The 24,740-nt window shown below is 34.6% G+C and overlaps 1 protein-coding gene across 1 annotated transcript in view; it reads right to left on the bottom strand.

Moving 5' to 3' along the window:
- TANC2 (tetratricopeptide repeat, ankyrin repeat and coiled-coil containing 2) overlaps positions 1-24,740 on the bottom strand; it is a 288,620-nt gene that overhangs the window by 78,657 nt on the left and 185,223 nt on the right. The window contains exon 9 of the mRNA XM_054574907.1: positions 20,395-20,520. Coding sequence (XP_054430882.1) covers positions 20,395-20,520 — 126 coding nt within the window. The remainder of the gene's footprint in view (positions 1-20,394; positions 20,521-24,740) is intronic.

Below are 24,740 nucleotides of genomic sequence, written 5' to 3'. Positions count from 1 at the left end.
AGTTCCAGTGGTTTAAAAGGTCTTCAGCATGTTAAGCAATGAAGGAAGTAGAAACCAAACTTTCACCTAATGTCTTTGTACCTGTACTAATTGTATTCATACCAAATATAAAGAAATACTTTTATTTTGATGGTTGCCAGATGGGAGGGGGAGGTTAGGGAATGGGTGAAGAGGTGAGGCGATTTAGAAGTACAAATAGGTAGTTACAGAATAGCCATGGGGATGTAAGGCACAATATAGGAAATGGAGTAGCAGAAGAACTTACACGTATGACACATGGACATGAACAATGGTGGGGAGATTGCCTGAGGGAGTGGGGACGCTGGGTGAAGGGGAGGCAGAGGGGGAAAAATCAGGACAACTGTAACAGCATACTAAATAAAATATAATTAAAAAATAAATGAATAAAAGATTTTTGGCTTATATATACCTGTCTTGCGGACAAATCCCTATTGCTTTTCTCAAGATTTTTTTTCTGTGCTTGTGTAGTTGTGGGATGTGTTAAGAGCCACACATGAGCTCTACTTTCAATAGTTACCTAAAAAAGTGTAATAGATGTGACTTGGTTTCAGAGATTCATCTTCTAATTATATCGATGGTAAAGAGAAGTCCTACTGATCTCCCTTATCAGGGTTAAATACCGCCCCCCTGCCAAACTACTGAGAGAGTACCTCTAAGATGTATCATTTCATCTGTCTGGAACCATGTATTTCATTTCTGTGTCTTTAACTTTGCACAGTGATTTAACATAAAGTAGGTGCCCAATAAATGCATACTGAAAGAATCAAATAAAAATAAGGTATGATACTCTCTAAACCAATTTTAAAGACAATTGGAGAAAAGGGAGAGAAATATCAGCTTGTGATAGATACACTGACCAGCTGCCTCTCACACACCCGGCCCACAACCCAGGCATGTGCCCTGCCTGGGAACTGAACCAATAAATATTCCTTTAAATTCTAGTGTCTTGTAGCTAAGAGTCTATTTTACTTTTTGTAAGCATTATTTTATGAGCCATCATTCACATACTATAAAATTCACCCTTTTAAAATATATAATTTAGTGATTTTTAGTATATTCTGGACCCTGGCAACCAGAGACTTTCTCTCTTTACAGATTTGCTTATTTTTGACATTACACATAAAAGTTATCATATAATATGTGGCTTTTTGTGTCTGGCTTCTTTCACTTCATGTTATGTTTCTGAGGTTCATTCATGTTGTAGCATGCTTTGGTACTTCATTCATTTTTATTGCCAAATAATATTCTATTGTATGGCTATATCACATTTTGTTTATCCATTTATCAGCTGAAGAACATCTGTGTTGTTTCCACTTTTTGACTATGTATTATGAATCATGCTGCTGTGAACATTCATGTGCAAGTTTTTGTGTGCATATGTTTTTAATTCTCTTGGGTATATATGTAGGGGTGGTATTGCTGGGTCATATGAAGCTCTATATTTAACTTTTTGAGAAAATGCCAAGCTCTTCTATTTTACTTTTGCTTTTTTTTCTTTTTTAACAGAATACATATTCGCTATAGAAAATTTAGAAATAGTAAACAAAGTAATAATTGTATTCCCACTAGCCAGAGAGGATCACTATTCACATATACTCTGGGCTTTGTCTGTACCATATACACTTATTTTAAAAACAAAAAATGGGATCATATGATAGATACTGTTTCATAACCTGTTTTTTATCACTTAGCAATTCCAGAGTTCTGAAAAAGTTGATTCTGTCAGACTTGCCAGCTTCATGGTTGCTTCAGTGGAGCGACTGATTCTTGCAGTGCCTTACTCCATCATTTTCCAATTTTGTCACTTGATAGCAGGGGGCTGCTAACCACTCATAGGGTTTCCTGGGTATCATCTGAGTGCCCATTGTTGGGCAAATACTTAAAACACATATGCTGAGCTCTGGCTGAACAGACACAGGCTCCCAGGGAGGAGAAAACAAAACAGCAGTTGGCTTGAGATGAGTCTAATTAGGCCTAGTGAGACCTAAGGTCACACAGAATTTAGGGAACACAGAACTGATTTCAGAACTAGAATGAAAACCTAATTTTGACTCAAATCCAGGTTTTTTTTTTTTCTATTATGTTATATTACAACTGCTCTATAGGATGTTAGTATTAAATTTTAAAGTGACATGAGTTCTCTCACTGATGACCAGAATTGATAGGTTCAGGCAACATATGAGACTATTTTCTATCTCCTTCAGCTCTCCTGTACTTACTTCCCTTTAGGAACATGCTTTGCCAGAGGTGACCTTTTCAGAGAGGTAAGAGCTACTAAGAGACTCTCAGTTGCTTTCTAAATTAACTTACCTCTTCAGGTCTGAGATTACTTTATTCTGTGCATTGAAAGGGGCTTTCATGAATATGACAATGCCAATTTATAATATGGAATAAGTATAGACTCAATTTGAATGCTTAAGTTTTGGGGGGAAATTCTATTAACATAACTTGTTCTCATGTTGATAAAATCTCTCATATTTTATTCTACTGAGAAAGCTTTGACATTTGAAAAGTTATTTTAAAACTTTTCTAAAAATGTAATCAATTCACAAAAACCTCAAGGAAGAACAGATAAAATTAGCTCAGTACCATATGGTAAAATAACTACAGATACCAAGAACAGCCTAGAAATAATTTCTGAACCTCCAAAACTAAGGCTTTTGCCAGATCAGTGTGATAAAAGAAAGTCATACTTCTCATGTACTGAGAGTAAAGTTGGGGCATATAAATAAGAAAGCACTTTGGTCTGTGTTGTAGGACATGCAAGTAATGAATATTCTCAATGAAGCTCATATTCCTAAATAAATATTTCTTTGTTTGGGATATCAGTTGGCTTCCAAGAGATTTTTCTAAGACAGAAACCAGTGAAACAATCCAGTGAGAAATTACCACTGCAACAAAGCTGAGCTAAGGGAAAAAGATGAGCTGATCCATACCATTTAATAAGAGACGTAGCTTTCTTACCCCTGGAGCTGAAGAAGTGGTAGTCCCAGGATAGCAACAGAGCAGGAAGACCATGCCATCCTTCTCAAAACATGCCAATAAAATATATTATAATTTACTTCAAAATTTGTAAAAAATAATGGGTGGATGAAGACATGGGTAGATGGATAGACATGTGACAATATAGTAAAATGTTAATGATATAATCAGGGTGGTGGGTATATGAGTGTTTATTGCAAAATCCTTTTATTATTTTGTACATGTGAAATTTTTCCTAACACAATGTTGAAGGGAAAAGTAGGAAAAGGAAAAACATTTACAATAGGGCACACAAATAAGACAGACTTTGGAAAGCAGTTTTAAAAAGGGATTTAATAAGCACTCCAGGCTCAGATCAGCTTGTGTATCTCTTCAGCGCAAATTAGGCTCACAGCAGACAAATGAATTCTCTAGGAAACAATCTCTGTGAGAGTTCAATAAGTATAATTACGTATCTAGGCTTATAGAGAAAACTGACCTTTATTAACTAAGGCAAAGAGTAAACATTTAAAAAACAAAAGTGCATTAAGGCTAACAGATCAGCTTGCTCAAATGCAAATATAAACAGCTGCAGTAAGAGGAAAAGGGGAAGTGGGGTAAAAGAGCTCTAACTGGATTTAGTCTAAAACATATTTACTCATGGGAAACAACCGTGAATCATCTTAAAAGAAGTCAGTCACAGGACTGGCAGGAGAAAGGGTTGTGTGTAATACAGCCAAGTGCAAACAGGAGCAGAGTTGTATTTCCTCACATTCTTCCATAATGACTGTAGAGTCTAGCCTTGGAAGCACCTCTGCTCCTCAGAACAAAAGATAACTTTTTTAGGGTTCATGTCACACGTGCTATTCTCAACACAGAAGAAAAACACATGTGCTTCAGACAAAGCCTGGTATCACATTAGCACTAAAGATGAGTAAAATAAAAAAGCTTATTTTTTTCCTTATGAAATACTTAAACCATATGTCTACTGAATTTCCAGAAGGCTCATTCTCCCATTTACCCAAGTCAGATTCTGTAGTGTCTGTTGTTTATTCTTGGTATTCCGGAACATGACTAGAGTAGGCAGTTATTCCTGCCTCTGGAAATGAGTTTTTGAAGAATGTAAAGCAATTTGAAGCAGGACCTAAAGAACAATCTAAAGATAACAGTCTGAGATATGGTCATTCCAGATAACTTCTGTTAAAAAAGAGATTAAATAAAGCAGAATCACTTTATGGGTCAGCAGGGAAACATACTGTAAAGGGGGTAAAACTGTGGACTCAGAGCCAGATGCCTCAGTTTGTATCTTATTTCTTACTAGCTGTGTGACCTTAGGATAGTTACTTATGTTCTCAATATCTCAGTTTTCCTTATTTTAAAATAAGGGATAACAATGATTCTGTGAAGATTAAATGAGTTCATACCTGTAATGGGCCTAGGACAGTGTTTGATTGTTAACTGTTAGCTGCTATCACTAGCCACACTATCAAGCCAAAAAGGACACCAGTGCAACCATAATCACCAGCCTCCAACACACAGATAAAACAAAAGGAATATTGAGAACATTTGGGGCGGGGGGACCCAAAACCCCCCAGAATTTATTTATAAAAAACTGTGTATTTATTCTTACATGTTTAAACTTTTTGATGCAACACACCTATCAAGACTTTTTTCCATTGCTCACAACAGTTTTTGACCTCATCGATTTCAATGCCTTTTAGTGCTTCTGCTGTTTTTTTGTTTCAACCCTTCCACATTGGCAAGATGTCTCCCTTTGAGGATATTTTTCATCCAGGGAAACAAAAAAAGAGTCACTCTGAGTGTAATCAGGTGAATAGAAGGGTGGGGCATGGGGGTCATGCTGTTTTTGGTCAAAAACTGCTCAACACTTAGCATGGTGTGGGCAGGTGTGCTCACAAATCACCCATCATGAAATGGGTCACACTGATACAGATGGGTTCCTAGAAGACTCACCTAGTGAGGGAAGCCTGTACTATAAGGGGTCCCCCTCCAGAAGATAATCCCGTTTTATTTGGGTCCCCCCTCATATATATTGACTCTGAGCTCTCTTCCCTTTGAGGCTTCTGACTTATCATATTCTTCCTTTCATTACCCATCATTTTGAAAGAGCCATGCTTGCTATCTTAGCTTCCATAGCAATAACTCATTCTAGCCTGACGTCCTCCCATTTTGCTCTTCTGAAATTGTTTTGGTTAGTCACTAAAGATGTTCTAAATGTTAAGTCCAATAATTTATCTTCAGTCTTCATACTACTTAACCATTCTTCTGTATTTAACACTTAAATATCTCCCACTTTTTGAAATACATTCCTTTCTTGGGCTTAAGACGACACTTTCTTCTAGTTCTCTTTTTGGTCCTCTCCTCCTGATGTATCTTTAATGATTCTTCCTCTTCTGCCCATCCCTAAAATATTGCCATTCCTAGGTTATCTCATGTAAACAGCCAGGAAATATATGTATCTGACATGATCATGTCAACCCCTATACTTCTATCTTTGTATCAACTCACCCTACCACAATCACTCAAACTATTAACTCCCTATTCACTACTACAATTCTTGTCATATGGAATGTATATTCAATAACACTTAATAAATGAACTCATGAATGAAACAGTGAATATATGCTTTCCATTGTCAACTGCGGTAAAGTATGGATAGACTTCATTTTATTAGAACAGGAAGGTTTGGGGGAGTAAGTTATAGGATGAAAATCCAGGTCTTTGAAATCACTGCTCTGTACTAAGATAATAAAAGGAAATACCAAATTTGTCAGCCACATTTCAGGGGTATAGCCTTGTTTAAAGGCTACTGTCATAAACATGAAATAACCAGACAGAAAAACTGTTATTTTTTCCCCAGCTCTGTGCATATCATAAGCAAGGCCTAGATGCTGGCCAACGCACCAACAAAGAAGAGCATGACCACAGGAAGTTGGCAGAAAAGAGGAAATATGCCTTAGATAAAGTGTCCAGAGAGAGCAGGATACTTTTCTCTAAAAAAGGAAAAATAGTCTTTAAAAAAAAAAAAGTTACTGAGAAGGCTGGACCCATGTACATTCATTTGGGTAACTAAGGTCTTATTAATGTGAAATTTATTGTTGTGAAAAAAATGACCATATTTAATTCTTCATTTCTATAGGTACAATATGTATTTTAGCTCATAGAGAACATAATTCTAACTACTAAGACAGTCATTTTTTAATTAGAAATGGATTTATGATCTGGTCACTTCACCTATTAATTTTCTTCTTAAAAATCTGACATGAATTTTCACTTCTGGCCAAGATAAAAAAACAAGATTTACCCTTCCACCTAAAACACCACCAAAACAAACAAACCTCTGAACAAAATATATGAAATAAAGGTTTTGAACATACTAGACATAGGCAATGAAAAATAAGAGATCCCTGAGAGATGAAAAACAAATGAGACAAACTCTATGCCCACTTATTACCTTCAGCAAATTTCCAGGTGGCCATGATATGGGAAAGGAGAGCCAGTTAGATTCTGGCTGACTCCCTTAGTTGAGGAGATGGAGCTGAGAATCCAGGGAGACCAAGACAGCAGCTGTTAAAAGGGCAGAGTACTGGGAAGAAGAGAGCTGTACAAAAACAATTCTGAAGAGCTGCAGAGCATAACCCTTGAGTAATTAACAAAGTACTGATTAGCACATGTTTATAAGAAAACCACCCAAGACAAGGAAAAGACCTATCCAAGAAGATTAGAGAGAAGAGTGTTCAGTGCTTATATCAATGGGGCCTCACAATTTACAGGACAGTGGGTTGAATATCGAGAAAGGCTTTGTCTCAGTAATATAGAATAATGAGACCTGTAATAAATATTGTTCTGGTCTTAATCAACAAATTTTAAAGATGCAAAATTAATCATACTGTCTACAAATAACTTAATATTCCAGACATAAGATGAATAATATTTATAGGGATACAAAAATATCCAACACCCAATGAGGTAGAATTCACAATGCCTGGTATCCAAACAAAGATTTTCAGGCATGCAAAGAAGCAGCAAAATATCAACCATAATTAGAAAAAAATCAATCAATTGAAACTGAACCAAAACTGGCAGAGAAATATATTCTACAGGTTCCAAAGTATGGACACAGAAGATAAAAAAGACTTAAATTTAACTTCTAGAGAAAAAAATTACAACATCAGAAATGAAAAACATACTACATGGCATTAGCGACAATTTGACATTACTGAAGATGACCTTCCTCAAAGAGATAGGAATAAAAACTATCCAAAATCAAACACATAAGAGAGAAAAGAATCCTCTAAAATAAAAAGAACACCAGCAAACTGTGGGACAACTCCAGGTGGCCAAATACAGGAGTAATTGACGTCCCTGAAGGTGGAGGCACAGAAAATATATTTAAAGAAATAATGGAAAGCTATGGTATTTGTGAATTTGAGGAAACTATAAGCTCACTGATGCAAGAAGCTCAATGAGCCCCAAGCACAAGATATATTAAGAAAGTAACACCAAGGTACATCGTAATTAAATTGCTCAAAACAAGTGATAAATATAAAAATCTTAAAAGCACCCAGAAAAAGACACATTAAGTACAGACGAACAAAAATTAAGATGACAGATTTCTTTTCAGAAACAATGTAAATGAGAAGGCAGTACAACTGCAACTTTAAATTATGAAAAGGAAAACCTGTCAACCCAGAGTTCTATACTCAGTGAAAATGTCTTTCAAAAATAGTGATGAAATTTTTTCAGCTTTTATATGTCTGAAAAAGTCTTTATCACCAACAGGTCCACAATACAAGAAATGTTAAAAAAAAAAAGTCCTTCAGGCAGAAGAAAAGTGACATTAGATTTAAACATGGATTAACACACAGAAATGAACTGCACCAGAAATGGTGACTACCTGGATTGATATATAACATTTTTTCTTATTTACAAAAATCTTTAAAAGATTTTATATGGCAGGGTTTACAACATTTATGTAAGTAAAATATCAACAACAATAACATAAAGGTTGGGAGGAGAGAAAAACAGACTATGTGAGGAAGAGTTCATATACAGTCTTTTTAAAAAAAAATTTCATTTATTTATTTCTAGACAGAGGGGAAAGGGGGGAGAAAGAGGAGAGAAACATCAATGTGGGGTCGCCTCTCGTGCGCCCCCTACTGGGGGCCTGGCCCGCAATCCAGGCATGTACCCTGACTGGGAATTGAACCAGCGACCCTTTGGTTTGCAGATCTGCATTCAGTCCACTGAGCCACACCATCCAGGGCCACACAACAGTCTTCAGCCTGCTACCATAATAGACCCGGCTTGCAAGGCTGGCCCTTACCTGAAGACTGAGACTGCGAATTTCAAGAGGATTCCCACCATTCCCAGAATTAATAGGAGTGAATCACTGTGCCTCAGTTGTTTGTACAAACAATACAGTTTATGCCAAGCACCTGCTTTTTTTTTGGCCATCTGGAATTTTGGTATATTTTAGGCAAGGAGATCTATACAACCAGACCACAATAAAAATCTTGGGCACTAAATCTCTAATGAGCTTTCCGGGTAGACAACATTTTACATGTGTTGTCACAGTCAAGGCTGGAGGAATTAAGTGCATGCTGTGTGACTTCACTGAGACAGGATACTTGGAAGCTGTGTCTGGTTTTTACCAGACTATGCCCCTGGTATCTTTTCTCTTTGCTGATTTGGTTTTGTGTCCTTTTACTACAATAAAGCACAGCTATGGGAATAACTATATCCTGAGTACTGTGAGTCCTCCTAGTGAAGCATTAAACCCGGGGGACACCCCTAACAGAAGCATTCTAAAAGCCTTATGCTCTATATAAAATGGTATAACTTGAGGGTACACTGTAATAAAATAAACTTATATACCAAAAATAATAAAGCAATCATGTACCCAAACCAACACAAGGAGACTAGCTAATTAACTAAGAACAAAATATAGACTCATAAAAATACTCAACTTGAAAAATGGGATAAGGGAAATGCAAGAAAAATGGAAAGCAATTTATCAAAATGAAAGACTGAAAAATACCCAAATAAAAATTCAAATAAATGCAAATGTTATAAATATTTCAATTAAAAGATTAGATAAAAAACATACCCAACTATCTGTTGCCTATAGGAAACCCACTTTAAATATAAATATACAAGTAGGTTAAAAGTCACCATGCTAATACAAATCAATAGAAAGCTGGAGTGGTCATATTAATATAAGACAAAGTAGATTTCAAAGAAAAGAAAATCATTAAGGATAAAGTAGACCATTTCAAAATGACTGATGAGTCAATTCATACAGAAGATGTAATAACAATGCTAAACATTTATGCACCCAATAACAGAGCTCTACATACATGAAGCAAAAACTGCAAGGAGATATAGAGAAATCCACAATTATCATCATAGATTCCAATATCGCTATTTCAATAACTGAGAAAACAAGTAGAAAATCAGGAATATATAGAAGCCTTGAACAATCAATCAACTGACTTGACCTATTTGATATTTCTAGAACTGCCTACCCATAAACTGCAGATTCTTTTCAGTTGTATATAAGACATTTATTAAGACAGACCATAATTTGGCTCATAAAAAATTCTGAATAAATTTAAAAGGATTCATGCTGTACAAAGTATGCTCTTGGACATACTTGGAATAGAACTAAATTAGAAATCAATAGCAGAAATTTCTCAGAAATATCTGAGTCAAAGAAGAAAACAAAGCAAATTAGTATTTTGAACTGAATAAAAATGAAAATAAAAAAAATCTGTGAAATGTAGCTAAAGCAGTACTCAGAGGGAAATGAATAGCATTAAAATGCCTATGTATCAGTGACCTCATCTTTTGCCTTAGCAAATTAGAAAACAAAGAAAAGTAGCCCAAAGAAAGCCAAAGAAAGTAACTAACACCAAATAATATGGAATGTAAATGGTAATTGAAAACAAAATTTAAAAAAAGAAAATAATAAAAATCAGGGTGAGAATAAACAAAGTAGTAATCAGGAAAACAGAAAAAATCAATAAAGATAAAGATATCATAAGATCAGTAAGAATGACAAACCTTTAAGAAGATTAATCAGAAAAACAAAGGAGACAAAATATTAATGAGAAGAGAATCAAGAATGAGAGTGATTACATGACTACAGATTATTAAAACAGCAACATAATATTACAAACAATTTTATGCCAATAAATTTGACTGGTTAGATAAAACAAATTTCTTGAAAGACACAAACTACCAAAGCTCACTAAAAAGGAAACACATAATCCAAAGAGCCTTCTATCTACTAAAGTAATTGAACTGGTAGTTAAAACCTTTCCATTAAGAAAACTTCAGACCCTGATGGCTTCATGAACAAATTCTACCAATCATTTATTTTTTTCCTTTTATTGATTCTAGAGAAAGGGGAAGGGAGGGAGAAAGACAGGGAGAGAAATATCCATGTTAAGAGAAATATCAATTGGTTACCTCCAGTATGCACCCTGACAGGTGAATGAACCCACAACCCAGGCATGTGCCTTGATCAGGAATTAAACCTACGACATTTTGGTTTGCAGGACAACACCCAACCAACTAAGCCACACCAGCCATGGCTCTACCAATCATTTAAAAGAAGAGGTAATATCAAATTTATAGAAATTCTTTAAAAAACTGAAGTGGGGGGAAAACTTTGTCATTACCATGGTATTAAAACCATACAAAGACATTACAAGAAAACTACAAACCGCTATCTCATGAACACAGATGCAAAAATTATATAAAACTGTAATAAACGGAACCCAATGTACAAAAAAAAAAAAAAAAAAAAAAATCATGGCCAAGTGGATTTTATACTAGAAATGCAAAGCTGGTTTAACATTAGAAAAATCAATATAATTCACAATATTAATAAAGTAAAAAAGAAAATTATATTATTATTTCTAACAATATAGAAAGCCATTTGACAAAATCCACCATAAACTATTATTTGGAAAAAAACCCCAAAACTCTCAGCAAACTAACAATAGCAGGGAACTTCCTCAACTTGAAAACTTATCACTAACAAATCTAATGGTAAAGGACTGTTTTTCCCCACAGATGAATAAGACAATAAAAGGCTTTTTTTTCACTTCTATCCAACATTGTACCAGTTCTAGTTAGAGCAATAAGGCAAGAAAAGGACGACGAAGTAAAACAATCTTTATTTACAGACAACATGATCATCTATGTAGAGAATCCCATGGACTTTATGAAAAAGCCACTAGAAGTAATAAGTAGATTTAACAAGGTTTCATGTTATAAGAGCAATATACAAAAATTAATTGTACTGCTATATACTAGTAGCAATGGACAATTAGAAATTAGGATGAAAACAAAACTATTTATAACAGCATAAGAAACATAAAACATGAAAGGATAAATATGATGAAATATTTCCAATACCTGTATATTGGGAATTATAAAATATTGCTAAGGGAAACTAAGGAAGACCTCTATGAATGAAGAGATATATTATGTTCATGGATTGTAAGATTCAATATGGATAAGAAGTCAACTTTCCCCAAATTGATCTATAAATCCATTGCAGGCCCCATTAAAATTCCAGCAGGGCTTTTGAGTAGAAATTCACAAGGTTTCACATGAAAATACAAAGAACCTAGAATAGCCAAAACAACTCTAGAAAAGAACATTGGAGGATTAACAAGACCTGATTTCGAGATTAATTATAAACCTACAGTAATCAAGAGGGTGTGGTAGAAGATAGACAAATACATGGATGGAACAGAAATAGTCCAGAAACAGATCCATACATGTATGCATGAATGACTTTTGGGAAAGGAATTCTGTGGAGGAAGAATAATCTTGACAATGATGTTGGAACAATATGCCAAAAAACAAAAACAAAAAACTTTTGATTCCGATCAGGTACCATATATGAAAATTAACTCAAAATCAATCATACACCTAAATGTGAAACCTAAAACTGCAAGATTTCTAGAAGAAAATATAATCCATCAGAGATAATAATTTATAAATTGGATTTCTAGAAACTTCTGCTCTTCAAGACACTTAAGAGAATGAAAAGACAAACTATTAACTGGGAAAAAATATTTGCAAAGCACATATCTGATATAGGACTTGCATACAAACTATGTAACAAATTCTCAAAACTCAGTAACAAACAACCAAATAAAAAAGTAGACAAAATATCTGAAGAGATACTTCATCAAAGAAGATATGTGATAGCAGACAAGTACAGGAGATAATCAATGATATGCACAATGTTGTACAGATTTCTAGAACTGTTTCATCTTGCATAAAGGACACTTTACATCCAATGAACAGCAACTCTCCATTTTCCTCTCCCCTCAGGCCCTGGTAACTGCCATTGTGCTTTGTGCTTCAATTAGTGTGACTACTTTAGATACTTTAAATAAGCAGAATCGTTATGTGCTTCTGTGACTAGCTTATTTCATTTAGCATAATATCCTCAAGGCTTATCTATGTTATAGCATATGACAGCATTTCCCTCCTTTTTTTATGGCTGAATAATATTCCATTATAGGAATATGCCACACTGTATCCATTCATTCATCAGTGGATGCTTAGGTTGTTCCCACCTCTTCACTATTTTGAATAATGCTGCAATTAACAAGGGAGTGCAAACATTTCTTAAAATCCTGATTTCAGTTCTTTTGGATAAATTCCTAGATGTGGAATTGCTGGATCATACGGTAGGTCTTGTTTTAATTACTTAAGGAACTACCATATTGTTTTGTATGGCAGCTGTGCCATTTTACGTTCCTAGTAACAGTGCACAAGAGTTCCAGTTTTTCCATGTCCTTGTCAACATTTAATACACACACACACACACACACACACACACATTTATATATTTTTTGATAATGACCATTCTAGCAGTTGTAAGGTGATATCTCATTGCTGGTTTCATTTGTATTTCCCTGATGATTATTAATGTTGAGTATCTTTTCATATACCTGTTGGTCAACTGTATGTTTTCTTTGGAGAAATGTTGATTTATGTCCTTTGCCTATTTATTAATCAAGGTTTTTTTTTTGTTATTGAGTTGTAGGAGTTTTGTATAAATTTCAGATATTAACTCACCAGTTATGTAGTTTGCAAATATTTTGTTTCATTCTATAGGCTGCCTTTTTTACTCTCTTTTTAAGTACTTTAAAATATGGATGAAAAAGTAATTTCTTTCCATTATAACTCCTTTACTTTTGGGTTCTAGGTAGCTTTCACAGTAAAATGAAACTTTTCCTCCTTATCTTGAATGTAATTTAACATATTTATTTCTCACTTCTTTCTTATTTCTACTTGTCTCCCCTGTTGTGGTTCAGATAACACAGCTGAAGACACTGAGTTGCTGTCAGTGACTCCATATGGAAGAAGACCTTATTATATAATTTATTGTGTTAATTTTCAACTGGCTTAAAAGTGATTTTAGTCTGTTTTTGGATGAATTAATAAAATTTGTTAAGCATTGTCTAGGCGCTTTCTCATACATTATGTTAGTATATCTTTTCCTTTAGTTCTTGTTCATCTATGTTCTATTTCATCATCAATCTGGCAGTGTTCATTTTTATTTTTTTTATTTTCATTATTACTTTTTAATCCTCACCAAATATATATTTTTGTTGACTTTGAGAGAGAGAGAGAGAGCAAGGGAGAGAGAAACATTGATGTGAGAAACATCAATTGGCTGCCTCCTGTATGTTCCCTGACCGAGGACTGAACCTGCAACGAAGGTATGTGCCCTTAATGGGAAATAAACCTGCAACCTTTTGGTATATGGGACAATGCTCCAACCAACTGAGCCATCCTGCCAGGGCAGTGTCCATTTAAAAAAAATTCTTTAGCTTTTCTTAAATATCAGAGTTAATTTTAAAGGTAGTAACAAACCATAACCTGTCTTGTCCAAAACTACATTTTTATTTTTCTAGATTCAGTACTAGACAAGAATGATAGTAACGGTAACTGTAAGACAGAGAAATGACATTATCACATTTTAGAAAGATTAATTGGGCAATCTGGCATTAACTTGATTAAAATATGGAAAGATCAAAGTAGGGAAACAAGCTAATTAACTGTACTGAGAATGGATAACAAGGAACAACGTCAGACATTCTGAGAGTAGAACCCTCAGGGTGATATAACTAACTGGATATAGAAGATAATCAAGAGAAGATAATCTTAGATAATTCTAAAATAATCCAGGACTTAAAATCTGAATGAGAATAAAATTGGGGGATTATTAATAGAAATAAAAAACTAGGAGCTGTTTTGGACCATTGAATCACTGTGGTGGCCCCTCTGATCATAGCTCCTGCTAAAAAAACAGCCATCTGGCAATTAGTTTTTATATGCAACTCTGTTTCCCATCCCTAACACCCCATTGTACTGGGTATCTACAGCAAACAATTGCATTGTAATTATTATATTGCTTGTTGCTTTTTATAGTATATTGCCTATGACATCGTATAGGATGGTGTTCAAAAGCACAGGCTCTGGAATCTGCCAGATATAAAATGAATCCTGGCACTGCCGATTACTAGACATGTAACCTTAAGCAGGTTATTTAACCTCTTTAAGTCCCAGTTCTCTTACTACCCTACTTACATCAAAGGATTGTAAGGATTAAATAAGAACACGTGTAAAGCTCTTAACACTATGTCTATAAAGAATAAGCACTCCAATAAATGCAAGCTATCACTTTTATATCTGTTTGAAAATGACTCACTGAATTCCAGCTTTCTGACATTTGCCTTACAGGACATTTTTTTTTTTTTAGAACAATTTGGAGTCATTGCTGAGTGGAATTTTCAGGAAGGGGACAAAGATATTTGGAAAACAGTAAAAGAAATAGGGAAAATTCAACTCTACCAAATACTGCCATTTTTTACGTTTCCTCACATTTAATACCACAAACTACAGAGGAAATACAAAAACAGTAAAGCTTTTAAATTATGAAACATTTGATAAAATAATTATATAACTATGTCAACATAATTTTGTGCTATTAGATTATTGGCCTTGAAGGTGAGACCTAAGATTTATTTTTACTGGCACACCAAAACTGGTTAATTACTTGAAATTTAAGATTAAACATCTTTAAGTGAACTCTCAGTGATGAAACAGCTATGCTCCTACAAAGGAAATCTTGCAGTTCTGTATTTTATGAGTATCTGGGGAAGTTATCTCATAAAAAATCTTTTATATACTATAAAATTGGAAAACTTAGATCATCCTACTGAATCCAAATATGTTTTGTAAAATGTCACCTAAGTAAATTTAGTGACATTATGGCTACTTTAATAAGATTTAGTTACTTTTGGAGAAAATAATGACAGAAAAATTAACTGGGAAACTGAGTCCTTAAATCTAATTTATATCAAACCATCAAAATGACTTAATGGTTAGTTATTTTTCTTTATTGCACTTAAGGCATTAAAAGTATTTCCCATGATTTATTCTTACAAAATTAGATATTATACTTAGAATTTCTCTCATGTTACTTCAGTCTTTCTTTAGTGTTATTTAATGCAAGAGATCAACATGTGCCTTTTAGAAGACTATGTGGTTTACAGCCTTGTGGCGGAACTTTGTTGTATATTAGCTATTGATTGGGTTTTCAGAATTTAGGAAATAGTTTACCAAATAAGGATGTCTTATATAAAAACCAGATGTGCGCACCTTGGTGGAGCTACTTTAACAAGTAGTGATCTATTTAAAAAAAAAATCACAGCCAGACAACTCCAAAAAGCATAAATTATTTTCTAGCAGACATTCCAAGGCATTCAGTTTGAGTACTGCATTTTCAAATTTAGGGTGCTCTGCATAAGAGTTGACTAGGGGAGAGGATCAATCTCATGTTAGTAAAGCTTATAATCTACCCACCTAATGTTTATATATAGGCAATTATGTGCACATAACCTTATCTCTGGATTTTAAATTTACCTAAAATGAAAGAACTTTAATCTTGTAAAAATAAAACAATGAACAATGAGTTAGAAAATACTGAAGGAAATATTCCCTTGTAAATGTGAGAGCCAGCCAGGCAATGATCAAGATGACTAAGCAACCTCAGGGATGTGTGACTCAGTGGGCTATTGTGAGAGTATTAACTTCATGACATGCATCTTAGTCATCTTCATAAAGGATTCATTGTTTTGGAAAGTAAGGGACTCAAAAACGGTGTGAAGCACTGATTTTATTTGATAAAAATTGAGTTTTTGCTTTGACAAAACCAAGTTAACTGTGGCAGGGTGAATTTCACATAAATCCCACCAATGAGTCAGACTATGATTTGCGCATTCACCCTCCAACCTAGTATCTATTAAAGCAGCTCTTAACCAAACCCAGCTTCTGTGAATGGCCATTTATATAATGGGATTTAGTAAAAGTCCTAAGGAAACTAACATATTTTGATAAATAAGTTTTAAATAGGAATGTGTGAGCTCTTCAAGCAGAACAGTGCAATTATAATTTAATATCAGGAAAGTTAGAGTCTTATCATTAATAATCTATTTTAAATTTATTCCAAGTAGCTCCTTTTCAAGTCATTATGCTCTTTTTTTTTTGTATATTTTAACTCTCCCTGCTTTCTTTCATATATGCTATCATAAGGTTTATTACATTTATCCATAAGAACCAACAACCTCTTTCTTCCTTTTACTAGTAGGCAGCAAAATTAGTTTGTCTTCCTCTGCGGAGTAAGAGATTCCATTAAGATGGTCAGAAAGAGTGAGAGGTTTCAGGTGGGTAATTTCTAGCATAACTCTATATTAACACAATGATGATGATGTTTTAAAAAATGGACCCCCAAATAATTTTAAAAACTGAAGTTAAACACTTTAATAAGATTTCAAATTAATACCTGTCAAGGAAATTAGGCTTTGTGACTAGAAAAGGCACTTGTGGAAGGTTAGCCAGCTAAATACTCTGCACTAGTACACAATCTTCTGTAACTATTTACCATTAAAGCTCAAGCTCTTGGATGGCTGACAGCTTGGAATCTACAACAGTAACTTGCTGCAATGGGATCTGGACAGTGCACTTATGTGACCTTGTCTCCACTGTTTGCCTACGTCTCTAGAAACATCAATTTTGGTAGAACAGCTGCTCAAAACAGCTGTCTTAAGAAGTAAAAAAAAAAAAAAAAATTTTTACAAATGAAGCAAATGTTAATGCCAATACCTTACTTGAAGAATCAAATTGTAGCTCAGATGTTACCCCAGAAATTTCTGCTTCAGCAGTCAAAATACCACCGTTATGATAAAACAATTGCAGTTACTATAAAGGTAATTATTAAATAAACTATGCCTGTACTCTTAAACCATGTTCATGAACAACTTCTAACCAATTCCCAAACTACACTTTCTTGCATTCTGTAAACAGGTTGTATGGTCCCTAAGGGCATAAAACTTACCTTCAGTTACAATTTTATCCTCTGACCCAGTGGTTCTTAAAAAGTGAGGATCCCCGGGGGGTTTCAAGACACTTTCAGGGTCCACCAAGTCCAAAAGACAAAAACGTAATTTGTCTTTTTCCATTCTCCTCCTCTGATAGTGTACAGTGGAATTTTTCAGAGTTTACATGATGTTAACACATTATGGGTCTACTATTGTTTTTAAAAAAATGGACAGATACTTAAAAAATTTCTTAGTTTTAATTTCTAATATGGTAAATATCAATAGATATAACTCATATAAACATAAGCTTTTTAGGGTCCTAAATTTTTTAAGTGTACAAAGGGATCCCAGAATCAAAAATGTTTGAAAATTACTTCTCTAAACAGAACAGTGCAACACTGCCTGTATGAAGCACCCAATAAATGCTTGCCACCTTTTAGACATGTATTCAAGGAATATTATTTCAGATAATCTCTATACTTGGAATCAATAACATAATACTAACTGGATACAGATCCAGGATCATTTAAAACCAGAATTGTGATTAAAAAACTATTTCATGACTTGTTTGATAATATTTTAAAATATAGAAAGATATATCTCTAATGTATAAAGATATATCTTAATACATACTATAAAAGGTTTTCAACCACTATTTAACTATTTTTTGGGATAAAGTTGTTTTACTTAAAGCATAACCAGAAAAAGAAAAAGATATAAAACTGAAAAATAACTTCAATTTGTATGTTCCTTTAAACAAAATTAGAAAGCATCATGTGAGATATTTTTTTAAAAATTATGCTAGGATGCTTGGAAAACAGTATGATTCCATTTCTATAATGAAGGGCAATGTTTTAGATATAATGATCACAGTTTTAAGAGCTTGCCAAGCAGGCCTATGGAAACATGAAGGAAGTCTGTCTAAGTGTGCTTTCCTGTCTTGTTAATGTGTTTTAAGTCATATCATAAGCCATAGAGTGTATTTGTAAACAGTAATCAAGGTAACATGTTATTCTTTGAGGGAAAATTATTGTCCATGGCCTCAAAGTTCTAAATTAAAGTATGCTTATTTTAAAAGGGGAAATAGTTCTTAGTAAACATCCAATATCTTATGGGTTAAAGCACTCATCTGGAATGGCATGCACTCACCATTTAGATTGCTAAACCTCTTAAAAGAACAGACAACTTTAAGGAACTGGAACTCTAATATCCTAGTACCATTATTAATGGACAAATTCCATCTTCAATATTAATGTAAACAATAGACACTATCTGTAAGGGCTATAAATTAGCTTTGTTTGGGATGCCTTATATAGGCAGAGAGCTTCTTAAAGATTTAGGTATTCTTTGAAAAAGCCTTTGGATGTACTTTGGTTTTACTGAATGTTTAGACTGAAGCTCAATGCAATCGAAAAGGTTTTCTGTGGTGTTCTAGATACAACTGACATCTGTGTGTAAACATCAAGCTTGCTAAAATGCATTTGTCAAAGATCTCACAAATCTTTAGGTACCAGAATTGGAAATGTCCTATCAAGTATCAATAATAGAACCTAATGTGAAGAGTTTTCAAAAGCACACAGCTAAAGCCTGTTTGTTAATTTTGTTTTCTATGTACTATAAAATCCATTATTCATCGACTAGCCAAGCAGAAAATAAAATCAACAATGTCAGTATGTTTTACAGAAATGAGATGCATGGTGATGCCAATGTGGCAGATTTTAACCAAATTTGAAGGTCTATATAAGTCAATAGTTGCGTCCAATCATCTATACTATGGCTATTCATCTGGTCTTGGAACAAATCATTTAGTCTTTTGACTAAATTTATTCAGGCTTTGGATATAATCAACCTGCCATCACTAAAGCAGTACTTGACGTAATACCACTTTCTGGGCAGGAAATACACAACTGTACATATTAAACAACTAGTATGTGGCTAACTGCAGAATCAGCAAGCAGGATGTATAGAATTAAGACTAAAACTGTAACTAAGGCCATCAACTCACGATTGTTGATGGGAGGTTTGGTGATTGTAGCAATACAGTCAACTATTTTATGCTCCCAGTTGCTTAGCCATCATTGAAAAACTGTCAGTATAATGACTTTCAGAATGGACAGCAGACATGCATGAGTCCCCTTCTGTGAAAGGTATGCATTAGGCACTATACAGATCAGAATGGGGCACAGGACAAGGGGTGAGAAGGAGAACAAAAGAAAGATGACAATAATCTGTAAAATAAAATTAAAAATATACTTTATGTAGTAGAGCTATGGATTACTAGATATTAGAGAAAGCAGACCATCTGTTAAGGCTATCAGAGATAGTTCAGTTCATTTTGAGCAAACAATAATGGATACCAATAATGGTCTCTCAGCTAGACCATGGTTGTAACAAAATGAAAGTCTCTCAAAAGATTAGGATTCTGTGTGTAGAAACATGCAGCATGCACAAAAATAAAGAAACTGGTGCCTGAGTGGGAAAAGGATAAGTTGTTTAGCTGATGCCAGGACAGGACGAGAAGCACTGCTAAAACTCTAGGATATTAGAAGTACTATACGTCGCTAGAAATGGCCACTAGTATGAACATGAAATAAAGTCTTTAGCAAAACACATTTTTCAGCACCAAGTTCACATTGCAATATGGCTAGAGTTGAAGTTGGTCAACACTCGAGAAACCCAGGGCCTTAAAAAGGTTACTGCCCCTACTGCCACCATACCAGCCCTTTCCACTTGTATTCTCTTAGAATTTCAAGGAATCAATGCCGATGCTTCCAAATGCAGGTAATTACAATGACTTTGGGGAATGTACTTGTATTTATCTTTTTCTTCTATGATTACATGCTCATTTCTTAAGAGAGGTTTAAATAAGTGTGGAAACTGAGGGGGGGGGGTGGGGAAGGAACTCTTTGCATATTGCCCATTTCCATTTTCCCCTGGGCATCCCCAGGCAAAGCAATCCTGTGGTTCTAACCTCTTAAATCCTGTTGTGTGCGAGCACCACTCATGCTCTGTCTTGGCATTCGAAGAGAAGTTCTCAAAGGTGTATGTCTCTGCTCATCCAGGTAAGCAAGGTCCTCCAAGTGGGCAGAACTTGTGGCTGAGAAGAAAGAAGAGTTTAGTCAAAATATATTAAGTTTCAGAACTTTGAAAAGTTTTTCCCCAAACTTTGGAATCAGGGCTTACTCCAGCAGGTACATTTACCAAGAGGATGCTGAACTAAAAAATCATCAGTGTTTAGAACATGAGCCAGGGAAACATGTCAAGAGCTGTCTTCAGCTCCTTCATCACTATTAACTGCCTGAGCCTATGGAGAATACTAGCAACAAGCTGGCGAACATTATTACCTGACCACAAAGATTATTAGTTTTTGCTTCTTTTTGGGACACAAATTCCATTTATAGAATTAGAAACATCATCAGTGAAGAAACCTATTTCAAATTATATTGAGCTGTAAGGAAAACATTTTCAACATTTTTCCTTCATGGAAAGCATCAAATATAAACAAACATCCTAAACACAATTTTCGTGTGTGTATGCGTACTGGAAAGGTGAGAACCTGGGACAATGGACAGAGAACTGCCAAATAGCATTTATGAAAATGCCAATGCTCATGAATTCCAAAAACATTCTGTTGCTCTCTGAAGATAGTGAAGTAATGACCTCCCAGTGCATCTATATAAATCCTTTAACTCCTAATTCAGTCACAAAAGAGAGAAAATGTCAGAAGATAGGGGAAAATGGGATCAGCACTGACGAATGTTGAGAGCTGTTGGGTCCACTCACAAAATGAACCAGAGAGTGAAGAAATCAACAACAGGAAGCACTGAAGACAACATAGTTTTTAACAACAACAGCAACAACAACATAACTCAAATCGTTTAGAGCTTATACATTATTAATTAAACCACTATTTCAATTTGTTGCTAACTACATCAGATAGTGTGCAAGGGGTCAGTTCAGTCATTCAACGACAGTTATTTACTGAGAGTCCACCATGTGCTAGGCACTGTTCTTGATGCTCCCCATCCCTGATCCCAGCTTACTTGCCAGTTTACCTCTGGTGACCATTTAAAATGAAAGAGAGGAAGCAAACTGAAATCAATTCTTGGCATTTGAGATCCAATGACGTATTACTGCCCATATCCCCAATCAAGATAAGATATGAACAATATGAGGTGAATTATGAAAAGTGGCACAAGAAAAGTCACATAGTGCTCTATGAGATGAAAAAGAGAGAAAAAAAGATAGACAAAACAGAAGGGAGGAGGGAGAAGAGAAAAAAAAAATAGAGAGAACAAGTGCAAGAGAAATATTCCCCTCATCCTTCAATTATTGCAGTTGGCTTGGTTACATGGGTCTACTGGAATCTCAGACAAAAGGCTTACCCAATTATAGATAGTTTTTACAGGGAAATAAACGTTTTTGAAAACTAGTTTAGAGAACTTAAACTAAGAAAGGGAAGTCAAATGCTGCATTACACACCAGGGGTTGGTAGAGATTATCAGAGGAATAAAGGTAACCTTGATCTCTGCATTCTGAAATTAAAACTATCCAGAGTAGATAACTACCTAATCTTTTATTTAAAAACACTAGGGACAATGATCTTTACACCATTTCCACTGTATTCTAATATGGTTCTATGAATTAGTACTTTCTTATGTTTAATATAATCCCTCATGCTTTCCCAAAGTCTGTTTTTCTTTGTTTTTTTTTTTGGTTTGGTTCTTTATCCATATGTGTGTAGCTACCAAAAAAAAAAAAAAAAAAAAAGAAAGAAAGAAAAGGAAAAGGTGTCCTCAGAGGTCCCATCTGCGCAGAGCCTTCCTAGGAGCTCAGAAATATTACCCTCAGTTGTGCAGGATCCAGTTCACAGAGATCTGAGTTTCAACTTTGTGGGGTCATTCCTCCAATCTTCTCTGGTTTAACAATCTCAACCTCTTTTCCTGTTCCATAGACTCAGAGGTGGTAGCTGCTTCCTGTAGTTGCTATGTCTGTGATACCTGGGTTATCTTTTACCTTTTCAGTAATTTAAAATCTAGGTAATTCTTTAAATGCCAAATTTTCTGTTAAAATACTTGTATGGTTTCTGTCTCCGGGCTGGCCCATGACTGATATAGCATAGATAATAAGTGAACTGCAATCCCTTTTTATGATGTTGATAACGAAGTATTATCAGAGAATGCATATGTGAAAGAAATCTTAAAGGTCATCTAGTCTCTCTAGAGGTCAGCAAATAGGGGCCAGTAGGTGAAATCTGGCTTGCTGCCTATTTTTGTAAGTAAAATTTTACTGGAACAGAGTCCAGCCTGTTTGTTTAAGTATATATTTACGACAGAGTTGAGTCGTTGTGAGAGGCCATTGGCCTGCAAAGCCTAAAATACTAGCTGGTCTTTTTAAAAAGTCTGTTATATCAAACTAGTCAATTCCTCTCATTTTACAGATTAACAGAGTGCCCTGTTTAAAGTGATTCACCTAGTCACTGAGCCAGGCCTTGAAACCAGTGATCTCAATTGAGTGAGTGCTAGTCACATTGTACTCTCCTCCTCCTTTTAAAGCTAAACAGATCTAATTCTTTCTTAAAAGGCTTATTTTTCCATTTCTTATTCATTTTTGCCGCTTTCCCTCAATTCCCTGTTGTTTATGGCTTTAAAGGGCAGTAATTAAACTTGGGCAATAAAGAAAAACCTCACTAATGCAAAGTAAAGACACTGTGCATCTCACAGACTTATGCATCTCTGTACTTCAAATGTTTTCCACAGTAAGAAACAAAAGAATAAAGCTTCCATTTTATTTTTGTTTAAGCTTCACCTGAAGGTATGTTTTTTAAAATTGATTTTAGAGAGGGGGTGGGAGGGAGAGGAAAGACAGAAACATAAATGTGAGAGAAAAATATCTATTGGCCGCTTCCCACACGTGTCTCTAGGTACATGCCCTGATGCGGAATCGAACACGCAACCTTTTGATGCATGGACAATGCTCCAGCCAACTCAGCCACCAGGCAAGAGCCCAAATTTGTTTGTTTGTTTGTTTGTTTGTTTTTTAAATAAGGAAGTTCTTATATGATATTTCTTAAGCTGATAAGCAGAAGAGTAACAGGAAAAGAAGATCAATGTCAATGAATCTTTTATTCACATTAAAACAAAATTCAAATGAAACCTTAACAGCTGGATGAGTGATTTGGTTACCATTATGGCAATATTTATGACACACTATATAATTTTAAAGCAAGGTCCTAGCAGGCCTCTTTTACTAAAATGGTTTGATATGCTTTAAGAAAAAGAAAATATATTTCATAGTAGGCAGAATGATATAGAAATATATATAGTACATGCTCGATAAATGCTTGCTTAATAACTAAACAATTGTATTTAACATATGCTTTGTGTCTGGCTACATTTAAACAATCAACAAGTAACAAATTAGATTTTGTTATTTGAAAGCTAGAGATGAAGGCAGTAGCTATAGCAATAATGCCTTGTAATCATCATCCCACACAAACACCAATGATAGATATGTATAGACACATATACTCCCACCTTATGGTATAACTCCTACTGTAATATTGTACTGGTAAATTTGTTTGAGATAATTCCATCAAGTTAAATTAATACTAGAATATTTAATGAACACTTTGCAGATACATTTAGAAGAGATAATTTGGTAAGTGGAGGGGAAATGAAGAAATAGGAAAAACAAATGTGCAATAAAAATTTTATATAAAAAGAAAATGCTTTAAAAAGTAAACCCATAAAATCTATGTCATTAAAAAGCCTTGTTTTCAGAGAAGGAAGAGGAAGTAGAAAAAATGAGCATATTATTTTTGAGATTTCATGAGATTGGAACAGCTGACTCACTTATAGAACATTTAACTGACATACTTTTTTGAAGTCAAAGTAATTTAATACACAAGTGGGTAGAAAAAAAATCCAGCAGACAACATTTAGTACAGAACATTCCAGAGGCAACTCTATATTGAGTCTGAAACTAGTTTGAACTGTTTATTCTTATATAAGTTGCCACTAGTGCAAACAGATTTTAGTAGCACAATTGTCATCTGAGAAGGGAGCCTAGACTGACGCTTTGTCAAAGCTACGGCCTGGGCAAGAAGCCATTCTGCTGTCCTTACACTTTTAGATTCATCAAGCCAATGTTCTAACTGCTGAAAAGCCCATTTTTGATTTTTTAAAAAAATTCTCGATACAGTTCCTGACTGAATTCATTTAAATCCCCCAGGATTCCCATTTTGCATTTACCTGATTCTTAAGATCCTTTTCTTAGGAAAATGTGCAGCTCCAAACATTAACAAGTAGATGGTGA

The sequence above is a fragment of the Pteronotus mesoamericanus genome, unplaced genomic scaffold, assembly GCF_021234165.1.
Source record: "Pteronotus mesoamericanus isolate MK-2021 breed Mesoamerican mustached bat unplaced genomic scaffold, CSHL_Meso_final contig_269, whole genome shotgun sequence".
Lineage (NCBI taxonomy): Eukaryota > Metazoa > Chordata > Mammalia > Chiroptera > Mormoopidae > Pteronotus > Pteronotus mesoamericanus.
Note: the sequence above shows the minus strand (reverse complement) of the source record. Positions and strands in the feature narration are given on the sequence as shown.